We start from the raw sequence: 16715 nt of genomic DNA on the forward strand, positions 1-16715 counted from the left end.
GGGGAAATTGGATTTTAATCTGAGTATAACAAGCTGAGTATGTATACTGACAGATAATTCAGCACTGCACACTTGTTTCACTGACCTATGTTCAGCTTTAAGTTTTGACTTGTGCAAAAATGTGTGTCTGACAGTTAAAAGTGGAATTACACAAATTGTGATGTATTTCTTAACTTTGCGGAATTACTGAATGGCTTTATTCTTCTGCAGAAATCCTGCCTCTTCCTTGCCTGTAAATTCACTGTTCAAAATCTTTTCAGACCTCATAGTGAATATTTTTTTATGTTCCTAAGACATAAAAATTACCTCAGAATACATGCATGTGTTTCAAAGTAGGACATTCTGTTTTATAGGAAGTAACAGCTCACTTTGTGTTCCAGCCACCTTAAGCTACTCTAGAAACATCTGTCAATTACAGGTGAGAAACCTTGACCTCTGAAATAATTTTTTTACACTTCAATGCATTACTGTTATATTGTGACTAAGAGATAAGATTGCCTTTGTAAAAGATACTGGTTCACCCAGTTTTATGCAGAATAGTCCCTTAAATTTCACTCCTGGAAGTCAGTGTTGGAGCTCCTGTGAAGGGAAATCGGGGTCTAAGAAAATATCACTTCAAATGACCTTTTAGTGTGCATGAAAGGACTCTTAAGAAGAAAGAGGACCTGTGTACAAAAAGCACTTAGAACTTAAACTCTTAAAGTTATGGCAGAAAGGAAATGTTGCAAGTCAGGAATATCAGATAAGCTAACCTGGATCCAAGCAGCTGTTATCTCTGATAGAATCAGGTGCTTACGAGGAAGATGAAAATAAACCCTGAGGGTAGGAAGCTGCAGGATAATTCTAGTCCAGTCCTTTTCTAAACCTTCTCAGCTAAAAACTGTTGTACTTTGCTAAAGAAAATCATCTTTTTCTATGACAAAATTGAACATGTGGCTGGGTAGCTCTGGGTGCCCTTAGCTGTACATGTTTCAGAGCCTTTCAGGAATGTTACAAAATCCTTTATCCTGATTAAGTGATTCTTGGTAAAGTAGAGAAAAGTAAAGTTGGGTTAAAGAGCTGAAAAATGGCATAAGCTGTGGCAAAGAAATTAATACAAGAAACTCCAAAGGCTTGCTGCAACCCTGTTTATGAAAGTTTGTGTTACTGAGTTAAACAAGCTCATAGTACCACATGCTCCTTTTCCATCTTTGAATTACTCATTTGTATTTGGAAACTACATCTTTGCCCTAAGGGAAAGTATGTACAGAGAAGATGCTCAGTGCTCACAGTTCAGCTGTACCTACTACTTCCAGTTTTCTTCTCTGTTAGTTATTATACTCAAGAAACAATGAACATTAACTTCTGCAGGATATTTTGTGCTTTGGGACATATGCACACACCACTGTATTCTACAGCAGTTTATTAAATTAATCAGTTGCTTAATGCCCATGTAGACTAAATGAACATAACTAAACAATGACTCTAAGACTGCAGAAGCTAAAGGCTGGATCTTCAAATGATGCACTCTCCAGAACTCATGTAAATATTTTGAATATATTGACATTTAGATAAGAGGAAAATTCCCTACCAGTTTCAAGTGTAGTTTAATCTTTGACTAGGTCATGGCTGCTGTTTTTTTGACATGTGTGTGTTTACTTTTTCCTCAAAACATAGATGTTGAGCTCATGATGGAGGTCTGAGGGCAGAGCTCATGAGCTGAGCTTTCCTCTGCATGTGGCATTTGGGGAACGAAAAATCTGCAAAGATCCAGTCCTGGGAAACATGCATGGCTGTCGTCCCTGGAACCTAAGGACTGCACCTCTTTGCATCCTAGTTTTTGAAAGGAAGCTTGTGTGCTGGGAAGAAAAAAATACCCTAGATTTGGCTATCATCCAACTGTCTGAGGAGAGAAATGGTGATCCTGGCCCGTTTTCTAAGGAAATGCCTGCACAACAACTTGGCACTCTACTACTTCTCTACATGGATACTTCACATGTAAACTATTCTTGCAAAATATCCACTGTTGCCTCCCAGTATTGTGCTGGGAATGTCTCCTTCAGGGTGTGCTTAGAGGGACTCTCTTGGCCACTGCCAGCACTCTCTATTATTGCTCCCTAAGCCTGGACAGACAGGAGGTGTGGAATGTCCCAGCAAGGCACTGGTTCTGGGCACTGGAGTGCACACTGTGTGCTGTGCACAGGTCCTTGCTGCAGAGAGCAGAGCTCCATAGCCCTCCTGGGTAGTGTGATTGATTGTCACCTCCCCAGGTTTATTTCTTAAGAGCTGTTTTTAAGGCAAAGTGGTGGAAGTGGCTGATGGCCCTGGCCAGTGAAGGGTGGTGAAAATCTTTCGTTTCATCTCACTGCTTTAGGAAGACAACCCTCTTCAAACAGACAAGGAATTATTTCAATCATTCATAATGAACTGAAAGCAGGGAAAAGCAAAAATCACCATCTTAAAATAGTTCCAACAAAATGCAAGGTTTTTTACTTTCCCCAGTTTTTCAAGTTACTAAGACAAAACCATTTCAATCATTTATGTGACTGGGAGGTCAATGTTCCTGTGAACAACAAAAGGGTGCAGTGAACCTTTACTTCTCTTCCCTTGGACCCAGCTGCCTAAACAGTGCAAAAAGAGGTATGAACACAGAATAGATATGGCCTTGGCAGGGACATGGGAAAGTTGGGACACATGGTCTGGGCCAAATCTTTCTTTAGAGGAAGCCATGTGAAAGCACAAACACATGTAGGAAGTCACAAGTTTAACTGAGAGCAGAACTGGGTCTCATACTTGCAGAATTGCCTAAGCTGCTTTTTCTGTCAGACCTAGCAATTGTCTGGGACTTCCCAGGCTTTATTACCTTTATCATTTAGCACAGCAAGTCACATATCTCAGACATCCAACTGCTCTCAGAGGTGGTATGGCCACAGCTCGCTGCCTCTGACTGGGGGGTGCCACAACATTTACAAGGAACATCTTGCTGATGTGGTCTGGGTTGGGGTGTTGGTGACAAACAGGTTTTCATAGTTGAAGCAGTCACAGTATTGATGTCAAACCATTTATGGCTCCTAGTTTTGGTACATAAGCTAACATATAGCTCTAGGTGTAATCTTTTCTGGGTGGTAAAGGTGGAGATGCTTTAGGCAGCAACAAAGTGAAGCTGAGTTTTAGGTTCTGCACAGAGACCATATGGAACCAAAATACTTGATCAGATTTTCCAGCACTTGATTTTGTATTCTGTCTTAGATTAAATGATGTGAATTCTGTGTGTGAGTGATTGAATGGCACACTGAATATTCTCTTAGGGAGAAATCATGCAGAATTTTAGATTTCTGTTTTACCATAATTTAGAGAAACACCAAAGCATCAAAGCACTACTGTGGCCCATGGAGGATCCCAGTGGGAGTGTTCCTCTCATTATGAAAAACCAACAGAACATAAAGCTCTAATGAGTGAAACAATGTAGTTTGTCAGGATAATTTAGCAGAGTCTGGAACACCTTAAGGCTGGCTAGAGGGAAGGGTGGATGCTGGAGAGATGCTGTAGGAGAGGTTCTGCCATGAGCTGTCAGCAGCAATGAATTCTGACACCAGAGCTTAAGCTTCCCCAAATCAGGAGACAGCAGAATCAGGGCTATCTGACAGGTTTCATGAGTAGGAGATGGATAGGTGGAACTTAGATAACCTGAGGTGAAAAGTCAATAAGTTACAAAGAAATTTCTTTCTGAGGAAATAGTGGTTGGTTCAGGTGCAAAATATTCCCCAGTACAGTGTTATGGCTTTGTCCTTAAATCTGTGCACCAACAAAATGGCTTTGTCAGTTCAGGGAAAAAATAGAATTGAATTGCTTGAGTTTGTAGGTCAAGGGCTGGCTGCAAGGCCAGCTACAGATTGCTCAATTACTTCTTCTTCTGGAAAGTTTATCCAAAGTGTTGGGCTGAATCATTTGTTTGCAGTCAAGGTACACAAGGAGAAACAGTTACTTTGATATATGTTTATTCCGTGTGATGTGTCTCTTGGGATAGCAACAAAAAAAGAAGTCCCCAAATTGCTAAGTTCAGTGGTCTTATTGTACAAGCAAATAAAGGACAGTGGGTTTTCCTGTGAAGAATTGTACTATGCACAAAGCTATGATAGAGCTTAGGGTTTTGGAAAGACATCCTGGCTTTATTTGCAAAGGTAATAGAGATTCTAGTTTTATAAATTCTAGTAGGAAATAATATCTCCTATTTTTTACAGGGAGGGCAACTTTATTTCTGAAGATTTGTACACGTAGGAAGTATTCCTTATTTTCCTTATTACAAAGCCAGACAAAGCATCATGTATGGTTTTGTCTTGTATCTATGGTATCAGCAAGTATGGACTTGAACATCTTTGTTCTACAATGTTTGACACGCAACATTGCAATATATTGAAGATGGATTTGAAAAACCTAGTAACAAGGCAATCTTAAATCACCTAAGCAAACAAATCCCTTATTTTCTCTGAAAGCTTAATTTTTCCATGACTGACATGGACACATTTGTTACATGCCAATAAATATCTGAATAATGCATATAAAAAGTCTTTGCTGTAAAAAAAAAACATAAGTCGGGGTTATTTAAGAGCTCTGTGCAAATGCTACTTTGGATAAAGGCCCAAGAAACTTGAAACAGTCCTTACTCCTCTGCCCCCCTCTTCAGTCTGACAGCATTTACTGAGTCAGATTTTTCAAAGGATTGACTGGAAACTAAACTTTGAGTGAAACAATGGCTTCACATTTATTGAAACAACTTACTCTGGTGGAATTAAAATAGAGTATTATATTGAGTATTCTGCTCTGATGGGGGTCGTGAGAGTAGAGAAATCCTTCTCATGAGCTGCTTTTATCTTTTAGATCAGATGAATGAAAGTATGCATCTTAACTGCGTATCAGCAGGCCTGATTTCCTGGAAATTGTGGCTTCCAAACAGATGGTCTCAGAGATAAACATGTGCTGCATTTACTACTTGAACTGAACACTCCGGCATAAAGGTATTTCATTTGGGCAGGGAACTTTAAATTTAGCAAGCCAGATCGATTATTCCCTGAATTGAGTAAGATACCTTGGATGAAACCCCTGGTTTCTAAGATGAAATCCTGGTGGTTCCTAAGTTTTATGGAAGCAGTTTGACTCATTTTACTGCTACTGTGCAAAAGGCTTATAACACTTCATCTCACTAAAGAAAAAAAAAAAAAAATACAAACTGAAATCAGTATTTTTCAGACCCACTATATATCTGTGATGTCCTGAGGGTTAAAAATGGAATTATTTATTCAGTGCAGGACTTCTAACAGACATGGGTCATGTAAGCTGCTTTTTCTGTAGTCACATAGTCAGCTGAACATTACTAAGGAAGTTTCTCTAGATCATTCATTCAGGAGCTGGGAAGGGAAATATTCCTGCTGACTCATGCTTATTAGTATTTTCCTTGCTCCACCTCCAGTCATTTTGGCTCCTCCTCTCCTCTCTTGCTGCTGGTTGCCTACTATATTTAAACAGCTGTCTTAGAGCAGAGAGAGGATTCCAGGCTTGTAGTGTGTTTGGCTCTCCTGACTGTACAACCATTTTCATAAAGATCCCACCTCTCATCAGACCTGCTGCTAAAGGTAAGAAGGCTCCAAATAAGTACAGAGAGCTCTGTCTGGTGTACCCTAACATCAGTTTCTGAGTATCACAGGCGTGTTTTGAGAAAGGTGTTATCACATACCACACAGCTGAATTTTTTCCACATAGTTTAATTGTGTTTGGGGGGTAACTGGCCTGACATGGAAAAGTGATGATGCAAGGAGAGAACAACTTCTGAAACTTATAGGGAAGTATAACATGTAAAAAAGCTGGCAAGATCTCTGTTTTGTTTTTTTTTTTTTTAAAGTACTAATTAATTAAATATTAAACTGGCGAAACAAGTGAGTTGATGAGGAAATTAAGATGAAGAAAACTATTGTTGCCTCTGTGTTAGTATTGTTCTTTAAAACTGAGTGTTGTAGTACCTCCTTTAATCTCCCCCAGTATTTATACCCCAACTGCATTGCTCTCTTGAACTCTTCCCATGTGCTGTTCAGGCCACACTTGGTGATTCTTACTTTAGCAAAATCTCATGGCTATTACAGGGGGAGCTATCTGCATATGGCTGATGTAACCTGGCTTTTTATTTCTCCAAGGATCACAGAGTGTCCTTGTCTTGCTAAATGTATCTTTGCTTTTTCATTTGCTCACTTAAATCCTGTTTCAGCCTTGCAGCCTGGAGCTAGTAAGAGCCACACTGACCGAGTTTGTGAGTTATAGTCCCTCTAGACATGAGGCTGTGTCAGGAAGGTATGCAGAGCTTGGCCCAGAATGAGCTGGGTGCTTTGCAGCCAGAAACAATTATGTAACATCACACAGACACTGGAATGCTTTGGAAGCAGCAAGAAGCCAAGTTTTGAAACTTGCTTCATTCTCCCAGATGAAGAGAAGGAAAGGGACATCCATTTAAAGTAGGAAGCTCAAAGCAGAAGCCAAACTCAGTGTCACTAAGCTGACTAAGTGTGAGTGCCCAGCAGCCTACACTACATAAAAGGAGGGTGAGAAGAGCAGTCTTAAGTTTCTTGCTGTCTCAGGCTTTTTCCTGGTGCTAACTAGTTCAGTATAGATTTGCCATGAACTTCAATGTCCTGTTGCTTTCCTCTACTACAGTTATTAGCTGCCCAGGTTTTGAGGTATAGGAGTCTAAGACTGCAAAAAAATAAAAAAAAAAAATAAAAATAATCCACCTTAACATCTAGTTGCAGGAAAGGTGAATGTTTGGCCTGAAACTAAAATGTCTGAGATGCTCTGAGCTCAGTTTTATCCCCAGTAGTCAAACCTTTAACCTACAGGATGGGAATAGCTATTAAAAGGTTCAGCACCTGATTCACTTTCTAGTTAAAAAAAAAAATTAATAACTATGAATAATAGAGATGGCAGCTATAGGATGTGAAAGGGACTTCTTCCAGGTGTAGAGAGATGCCAGGATGGTGAATCTTGGGTTGATGGAATTGTCAGTGTCAAAATCTTCAGCAAAAAAAGTGTGTAGCACTAAAATGTCATAGGAGGTTTTGTGAACCCAGGTACCAATTAAATCCATGGTTAAAAATGGTCACATATGTGCACAGATCCAGTAATTTTATCAGACTAACAATTGTGCTCCTCTAGCCATTAAAGTTTGGTTTAATTCCAGAAAATTCTCCTCTTTCATGTGTCAAAAGGTACAGAATGGAGGGGGAGGACAAAAGGAGGAGGGAGTTATCAGTGAGCTCACGGCTTCTCTGTGCCTTATCAGGGTGGAGAAGGGTGGCACAGTGCAATGGCCAGGAGCCAAGGCAGCCTTTCTCTAAAGTAAACAGGACTGCCAGGCTGTCTTCTCTTGGCTTGTGCCTTTTCTGTCCCCTTCAGGCTCCCCCAGAAAAATGCTGGCATAGAGCGGTGTGACTTTGCGCTCACACCTTACAAAGGGGCTTGCAGGCTCCTGATGTATGTGCTGGCTCTGCTGCTGCCCTACAACTGCTGCCATGTGCTGTCTTGGGTTGGTTCAGCAGCCCTTGCTTCCAGCAAAAATCCCATGGATGTTGCTGGGTTACCACTGTCTACAGAGCGTATGCAGTTTTTCCATGCATGCTGCTGCAGGGAGCTATGGAGCACAAACCTAGAAGACTGCTTCCAAAGATCTTGTTTTCCTCTCCCAGGCTCCCAGTAGTTTCACAGAAATAAGATGTGTACTCTGTGTTAGGAAAAATTAATAAGAACTTCTCTTCTTGTGTAATATAGTCTTGGAGAGGGGGTGATCTTGGAGAAGAAACTTCTGCCAGCCAGCAGCCAGATACTGCAGTTTACTGGTTTGAGGGGAATTCCTGACTGGTCACACCAGTGTCCTGCTCCTTTGGTGTCCCTGGCAGTCCCAGGTGCTAGTGATGAATTCTACCAATTGCAACTCTGGAGAGAAGGAATTATTTGAATTCTTGTGGGAAGGAATTATTTGAGGGTAAACTTACACCACAGTCTGCAGAAGGTGGTGCAGGTTATAGTTAATGAGGCAGAACCTACCCAAAAGGCCAAGGAAGATCTTTGAGCTTGCTCCCACAGCTTCCAGGGCTGTGGGGATGCCTTAAAGGGTTAATCTTCTGTAGTAAATGCAACTACCTATGAGTTTCAATTAAATTTGGAACATAAGTTTCGTTGAAATCCAGCTATCTTCAAAGCTAGATGCTTCGAATTACTTAAATTAGGAAGCACAACTATAATATCTTTTAAGTGGTTCATGTCCTGTCAGGCAAAATGCATGAGAGTCTTAGACTAATGCTTAGTTAAGTGGTAACAGGCAACCAGTAAGTGTTACTAACCTGTGATCCAAAAATTTGGACGAGGTTGCTAGTTTGGAATTAATCTTGTAAGCCCTATGGGATGAGCACAGTCCTCTTGGAACAGAGCTGTTGAGCCCAGCCTGGCTGTAATTGGTGTGTAGGAGAACTGTCACGTCCTTGCAGGAGCACTCACAGCACTCCTGCTCAAACCTGGAATCTGTGAACTGTAAACTCACTGCTGGTTTCCTGGCTGCCCATTCAGTCAGCAGAGTCCCAGCTTTGCTGGAGTTGCTGTGACGTAAATGTCAGGCTTAAAGAGGGGCATTACACTTGTAGGAAGACATCTGCTGCAATACCTGTGTCAAAGGCAGTGATGTGCCAGGCCTCATGGAAGTGTGTAGTGCACTTGCCAGAGACATTTCTGCACTTGGAAAGGGTGTGGAGAGCATGCCCTACTGGACAAAGCTGTGCCATTCAGTAGATTTTTGCTTAGCTTTCCAAAATGAGAATCAGGTTTTTATAAGAGAGTATTTTCTCCAGAATAATTTAAAAGCTTATGCTGAATTTCAGAAATCTCATGTTTACTTTGCTAAAAATAACTTCTCTAGGTTAGTGACAGTAGAGTTGAATTCCATGGAAATCTAAAGAGGTTGTTGTTTGATGTGGTAGGATTCCTGCAGAAATGGCAAAAACATTCACAGTTCATTGGATGTCTGCATAATGATTAGATGAGTTTTGTACATTCCACTCTAATGACACCTTAGTCTAAAAGATAATTATGATGCATATTTTGTTCAAAGACTTGTTATTTACTTGTTCAGACCTAGAACTCTCCATTTTCTGGTAAATTAATGAAGAAGGTTCCAGAACTAAACCAGCACTTCTCAGAAAACCCTATAGTGATAGAATGGTACCTATTTGAAAATGCAGCCAGAAGTCTTGAGTCAGGTTTACTTTACTTCTCAGTAAATGCCCAGGTTACCTTAAAAAGTGTTTGTGATAATGATACAGTTTTCTACAGAGTATGGTCAGAAGTGAAATTTCATATTAACAAGCTGCAACACTTCATTTAATGTAGTCAGAGGGTTACTGAAATTGCCAACTGTCCTGGAGTAACTGGAATTCATGTCTGAAAAAAAGATAAGGAGCTCTGTCCTGAGTGTAGAAATGCAATGTGACAATCTACAATGCAAGGGTAATACTTTAGATTAACCTGAGTTTGTGGGCTGGAGAAAATCTTGTGGGGGTTTTCTTGTTTGTTTGATTATGTTTTTTTGTCAAAAAAATGCACATAGTTCAAAACATATTTGTTTCAGCAGGTAGATTCCAGAGCATAAATGCTTCCAGATGGGAAAATGTATCCATTGGTGACCAGACCCTCAAATAAGAGCGGGCTCAAGACACTGCCTGTTGTGATCATAGGTAAGCCTTCTCCTGCCAGCACTGCTGTGTTTTCTCATGCTCTTCTTGCTTTGGACTTGCTATCTTTAACTTCTGTTCCAGTTCCACATGTTCTCACTCAAACCAGAATGCCTGACTACAGTTTCTGCATCCTTTCCCAGACAGCCAAACTTCCTATAATACTAAGAGAGAGACCTCTAAGTGATGAGAAGTAAGGAACATGATATTTTAAAAATTAAAACACATGCCTGTTTTTAATGGTAAAATTTTTGAGCATCAATTCATCAGAGCCTGCTTTTTCTCTGCTGGATATTTAGAAAGATTTGAAACCTTTTCAGTGCAGATGGTTAATCAGCTTGCTGTGATTATCTGTAGTGCTTGAATTGAAGGTAGGTTTGTGTGAGTTTTTTCACCATTATGTCTGTTTAGAACCTGAGTGAGTTACACTGATTTTGTACAGATTTAATAGACTTATAAAATGTAGTTTTCTACTAGTTAAAAAAAAACCAAACAGGTTATGTAGTCCCTGTCTTGCCTCCCTTGTAAGAGGGAGCTTTGCAGTGTGAGGTGATTCTTGGAGCAAAGTGATGATGTCAGTGCCTTCCCCTCTGACCGACCATGAACTGTGCAGGTGTTGGACCTTGTTCATCTGAGCATGTGTTTCATGCCTTACAGATCTGGTTTCCCTCCTTATCTGGCATCAAATTCAAAGCACCCAAGGGAGCTGCTCCAAAGTTAGAGCACTGCATAAATCACCCCTAACCCTTGCTGACACCAAGTTTGACAAAGATACCACTACCAGCAAGCTCTTCCCTGAGAATGACTTTGTGCTGCTCAGTTGTACAAGCCTCTAGGTGGGAAGGAGGATATTTTGGTACCTCCCTAGTGCACCTGTACAGGGACCCAGGGTGGAGATGCCACTAAAGCCTCAGAAGAAGCAATGTGAAGATCTGTACACTGAGGAAGCTGTTGGACTGAGGCAGCCCAGCTGTTTCACTGCAGCTGGACAACGCTGCATGAAGGTTCCAGCTACTTCCCCAGGCCCTGCTCCAGGAAGGCTGTGTGCTCCCTCAGCTGTGCTGGCAGCCTCATGGAAGCAGTTGCATTGTAAAATAGCTTGAGTCCCAGATGTTCTTGTGACCATCATATCAAACTTAGATGTGGTTCAGAATAAATCCTTGGTGTGTAGTCGCTGAGTGTTGTGCACTCAGATGGTGAGGTTTGGCTTAGGTACCTCCTCATACTTCCTAAAGCAAAGTAGTAACCTGAAATTTGTTATATTTTACTATAGCTACAGTTTAGTTTGTTTATAGTGTTTATTGCTGTTGGTTTTGGATAACTTTTCTGCAAGTGGAACATTCCAAACACTGACCTGCAGCTGCTGGTCCATGCTCAGCACAGCAGCCTTTGTTCCCAGCTGTGGCATGTACTGCCCCTCACATAGCTCACTGTTGGATTTACAGCCCCAGTCTCCCTATCTCTGGGATCCTCAAGGATCAGCCTTTGCTCCAGTCACCCTTGCAGCATTGGCATTGTGTCAGCAGGCTGCTGTCACTTGGGTTATCCTCCCCTCTTTGTCACTGCACTGTCACGGTTGTTGGTCACGCAGCAGCAAAGCCTGGGCAGCCAGACAGGCTGACAATTATACAGACACTGTAAAATATTAAACATGCTGGAGAGCAGCCATATGCAAACTTTCAACAGGCTACTCTCACTGGGCTTTAGAATCACGTGTATCTAGTTTTTCCACTGGCTGTTGGGTGGTCAGCAAAGGAGTTCAGCCATCCAGCAACCTGTTCAAAGTGCTGTATATCTGAGGGCTTGTCTTGGCATGGCAGAGAGACATTTTTAACACCCTGCAGTACCACAGCAGGGCTGGTTCCCATTTGAAAGTGTCCTCAAGACCCATTAGTCAAAGCTGCTATTTCCAAATATCCCTTAAAAGATGGAATTTCTCCCTAAGAACTGGTTCCCTTCACTTCAATAGTCACACTCTTTTCTGGATCCTGGATCCTGTGCACAGTTAACTACTCTGCACTGGTGTGAAATGTGCGAGAGCTGAGGCCCATGGTCAGTATGTGATCAGCTTCTAAACCTCTAATTTTAGAGAAATAACTCTATTAATCACCATGCTAGAGACTTGAAGCTTCTGTTGAGGGCAACCTCTGACTTGTTTAAGACTGTGTCTTTTCAGCAAGTTCCAAGGACCTTGCAATGCAAATAGGAGCAAGTGAAGTGAAGGGTAAAGCAACTTCCCCAACTCCATACAATAGGTCCATGCTGGAACAGGAAATTCCCTGTATCCATAACAGTGTCATATCTTTTGAATTGTTCTGCATATTAGAAACACTTCTCAAAGAACTGCTCAATCTCCAGAAGTATAAATTCTTTTCCATTGTTTTTTCAGGGAATGGACCTTCAGGAATCTGTCTCTCATATTTGCTGTCAGGTTACACCCCTTACTTCAAAAGACACTCTCTTCATCCTCATCCTATTCTTCAGAGGAAACTGGAAGAGGCACCAGAAGTGTCTGTTTTGGACCAGGTTCGTGTAAAGATAAGACATCCCAGTAAAGCATCCTAGAGGTGTATCATAAGTGATTACCTTGTTTGGATTTTCAAAGTACACAGACAGAATGAGCCTTAAGCAAATTGTGCTTTGTAATCCAGATTTCTCTTGTATGAAATGCCAGCATTGCTGCTAAGATCCTTGAGGCAGCCCTTGGGCAAGAGCAAGTCTGTGTGCCAGTAAATGAGTAAATGAGCTTCCCAAGCACACCAAACCCACTGATCAGAGGTGCTGGAGTAACAAGCAGTCTGCTGCCTGGCAGTACATGCACTTTGAGCATCTGGTCTTTCTCTCTCTAGGATTTGGAGTATCTGTCTGAAGGCTTGGAGGGACGATCCCACAGCCCTGTGGCTCTACTGTTTGATACTCTGCAGCGTCCAGACACAGACTTTGGTGGGACAGCAGAATCTGTGCTCACTTGGTGGCATGAGCCTGACAGAGCCATCCCCCACCTGGTCCTTGGCAGAAACCCTCCTGGAGGTGCCTGGCACGTAAGTGAATTGGAGCCAGCTGGGGTCTGTGTGTTGTGTAATTGCCAAGTGTGCTGACTGGAGAGAGATGCTCCTCTAAGCTTTGTTACATTTTATATATATAGACAAGTGAAAGTTTAAAAGGAAAACAAGCATGAGAGGCCTTTATATTCCCCATCTCTTGTTCTTTTTGGAGAACATGGATGGTTTGATCCATGACAGCAAATCAGAGGAAATTACTGATTTCATCATCTGTGCCATACTAAAATATGGAAAAGTTGCCTTTCACTTTTTGCATTAAAAAATTAAAGTCATTTTACTCTGCTTCTTGTTCCAGTCTATAGAGGGCTCGATGGTTACCCTGAGCAGAGGGGAATGGATGGGACTCCCAGATCTCCCTTTCAAAGAATGGTTAAAGCAAAAGAGAAGGTGAGATATCCATGTGTGATCATTTGCAAACATTTGGAGATTTTTAGAGAACCTGGAATGGACTTCTTGAATGTAGCTACCCATCTGTTATGGACAATTTTAGTGAGAGAAAGGACACCCTCCTACACCCCAAAACCAGTGCATTCTACATTGAGTGATTCAGATAAAGTTGCAGTGCTGCTTGGAATGTGTCCTTCTCCACCCCCACTGGGGGGATGAATCCATGACCATGAGTTCTGAGTAAAGCTTGAAAGCATTACTCACCTGGCTTCTACTGCTGCTGCCCCTGATGACAAGTATAATCAGCTCAGCTCCTGTGCATTCTCTGAAGTGCTGCTTCTCTTGACATGTGTCACAATTAATCTTAAGAAGTCCAGGAGTTAAAAATGGAATGGAAGCAAGATATTAGAGGAAGGCTTAAATAACCAGCCATGTTCTTGGGGTTGGGATTAATGCTAGAGAAAGCTGCCCCTGTCCAACAGCTTCTGGACCTGACTGTTAGCTCTATATGTCAGGAATAACTTTGCTGAAGTTGGGGAAACTAGATCAGTCTACTCTGGTGCCAAGATAGATGGCTCTAGGATACATTCAGTGCAAGAGGGGACAAATTCCAGTCTCTTACTTAACTGCTGCTTGACTTTTGCTTGTACTTTATTGCAGAGGCCTCAGAAACAATAGAGCCACAGCAGAGGACATTGCTCAATATTACCAACACTATGTGATGAAGAAAGGACTGCAGAAGAATTTCAGATGTGGCACTGTTGTGACCTCTGTGAGGAAAGTGAGTGCAGAGAACATCTCCAACCACACCCAGAAAGATCTGCAGGAGGATAGTGACTCACTGTGGAGCTCCAATGAAAAAAGTACAGAGGTCTTTCAGGTGGATGGATTTTTTAAAACTGTGGAAGGTGATAAAGAGCCCTTCTCCATCTATGCAGAGAATGTGGTTTTGGCTACAGGAACATATGACAATCCTACCTGGCTCGGGGTCAAGGGAGAAAACCTTTCCTATGTTCACCACCAGCTGTCTGCCCTAGAAGAAGCAGTGAAGAACAACAGTGTTGGCATCATGTCAGATCCAGTCTTGATTGTAGGTGCTGGTCTGACAGCTGCTGATGCGATTCTCTTTGCTCACCATTGCAATATTCCAGTAATCCATGTTTTTCGGAGACGAGTCACTGATCCGGGCCTTATTTTTAACCAGCTCCCCAAAATGATGTACCCTGAATACCACAAAGTCCATCAAATGATGAAAGAACAGACAGCTGCCTGTGCTGGGCCCTACGAGTGCTACATCAGCCTCCCTGAACATCACGTGCTCTCCTTTGGCAAGGACAAGAAATGCATCTTTCAAGACAAGAATGGCTGTCAGAAATCTTATAAAATTTCTATGGCTCTTGTTCTAACTGGCTCAAACCCCAACCTCTCCTTTCTGCCAAATGATGGCATTGACTTGGCAATGGACAGTGACCAGCCAGTCAATCCAAAGAGGAATCCCATAGATGTGGATCCATTCACCTACGAATGCACTCAGGAGAAAGGGCTCTATGCTCTGGGACCTCTGGCAGGAGATAACTTTGTACGCTTTGTGCAGGGAGGGGCTCTGGCTGTTGCCAGCTCTCTGTTAAAGAAAGCCAACAAAAATCCTCCCTAACAAAAAAACCCTTCCCTATACTACCTGTACCTGGATGGGTTAGTGTTCTTTCCATGGAGCAGCAAATCATCTGATTTGTATATCCTCAAATCTAAAGGCCATTCCTGGTATTCTCCAAGGTTACATGGAGAGTTAGTAAGTTCTTGCTGAGTTATTTGGGAAGATTAAGTGACCAAATACAAGGTGGGTTCCACACACAGCAGTATCTTCAATTCCTGAGAATTCAGCTCCTTTTCTGCATAGCAGTGCACGGTTACTGGTTCTGAAGCCAAGGGAAAAGACAGGAATTGCTCTTCGATCTAAAACGCTCCAGGTGACTGAAAATTGGATTGAGGAAACAATGTCAATTATTTTCAGATAGCAGGCCCGCAATACTGTGTCTGTTGGTGTCTTACAGTGTTTTGTCTTGAAACAAAGTAAACTGACCTGGTTTTATTTACCCCTGTGGTATGTTCTTGTTAGGCCAGAAATGACTGCCAGGTGCTGCAGGTACCTCTTTGGCATGTGGAGGGGTACTCTGCAAGTAAAAACTGGCACACAAACATTCAAAATGGTGTTATCTCACTGACACCAGCAATAAGTAATTTATGATTTTTTTAAAAAAATCAAGAGATTCCTGTGATGGGTTCTTCTTCCTGAGAAGAAATGGTACTGATTTACAAATACTTGGTTTGCCATCCTGCAGCTTCCTGCTTTCTAAATCCTAAACCTGTGATAGCCAAACTCTTGGCAGCTGCTGTAGAGACAAGCAGAATTAAAGGGGAGCTATAGGTCTGTCTTGGAACTGCCCACGTACTGTATGGGGCTTCTGCTGCCTAGGGTATTCTGGAAAGGTGCAATATGATAAATTACTAATGTATTGTGTGTTTTTTAAAATAAGATTATTTGTAGAAGAGGGGAAAATGGCACAGTCACTTTTTGGTAGCGTAATGCTATATATATATATATGTATCTCAACTTTTTATACTGTTTTTCTAAAAGATTTTTATTGGCAGAATATTTTGTTATAGTCTTTCAGTCTGTTCTGGATGAGCTGGGGTGGATGGCAATGATGTCTTATGTTGTAAGCAGCATTCTCAACACACCTACAGGGGCTTTCATACCTCTCACAGGAAAAATTGCTGTCATAGTTAATTTAATTTAATTTGATGTAAAGACAGACTCTGCTCCCTGTGCTGCACTGAAACTCACTGACATCACAAGTCTCTGAAAGTGGGATGAGATATCTGTAAATGAATTAACAATGAAGCTGAGATGTGGGAGGGGCTTGTTTGTGGTGTTACTGTATCACACTTGAATCATTTTTCTGACTGACTGTTCTTGTATGAAACTTTCAAATAAAGTGGTTTCAGACTTACTTTGTGTTTGTTTTAACTCTGACCCAGTCCTTAATGAACTGTTCATCACCATCATTTTCCTGGTGGGTACCAGAGCATGGCTTGTGCCTGCTAAATCCTTTATCCCTCTGTTTCCTAGGAGGACCCTACTGTGAATTTTCTATGTATCTTTGTCTCTCCAGTAGGATGAAGAACCCTTGTAAAATGCCATGCCTGTCTCTTGTGAGGCTAAGACAATTCCAAACCAGTCTATTTGCCAAGCTTGTTCTTGCCTGGGGGATCTTACATCTCTTTCTTGTTCACCTGCTCTCTCCTCCTGTCTGCAAAATAAACCCAGATTACAGCCTAGACCAGTAAGTCAGTTAAGACACTTTAGATCAGAAGGGACATTTGAAGGTCTCTGATCCAACCCTACTAAAGTTAGAAGTTGCTCAGTTTGACCTGGTTGCTCAGTGCCTTGATGGGGAAAGCTTTGAATATTTCCAGGACAGAAACTGAACTATCAACATTTGATTGCCCCATTCAATATTTTACC

At 41.7% G+C, this 16715-nt stretch overlaps 1 protein-coding gene across 14 annotated transcripts in view; it reads left to right on the plus strand.

The window, feature by feature from the left end:
- Nucleotides 1–16200, plus strand: part of OSGIN1 (oxidative stress induced growth inhibitor 1) — a 39353-nt gene extending 23153 nt beyond the window's left edge. For 3 of the 14 annotated variants that reach the window (XM_086847302.1, XM_086847309.1, XM_086847306.1), the window contains 7 exons: nucleotides 354–418; nucleotides 4858–4994; nucleotides 9638–9743; nucleotides 12130–12266; nucleotides 12590–12781; nucleotides 13098–13189; nucleotides 13850–16200. In XM_086847302.1, the coding sequence (XP_086703428.1) occupies nucleotides 9659–9743; nucleotides 12130–12266; nucleotides 12590–12781; nucleotides 13098–13189; nucleotides 13850–14843 (1500 nt within the window). In that variant the 5' untranslated portion in view covers nucleotides 354–418; nucleotides 4858–4994; nucleotides 9638–9658 and the 3' untranslated portion in view covers nucleotides 14844–16200. The other 11 variants (XM_086847300.1, XM_086847298.1, XM_086847305.1 and 8 more) reach the window with 11 other exon arrangements.
- Nucleotides 16201–16715: the final 515 nt, after the last annotated feature.

The sequence above is a fragment of the Cyanistes caeruleus genome, chromosome 12 (assembly GCF_971803275.1).
Source record: "Cyanistes caeruleus chromosome 12, bCyaCae1.hap1.1, whole genome shotgun sequence".
NCBI classification, from domain to species: Eukaryota; Metazoa; Chordata; class Aves; order Passeriformes; family Paridae; genus Cyanistes; species Cyanistes caeruleus.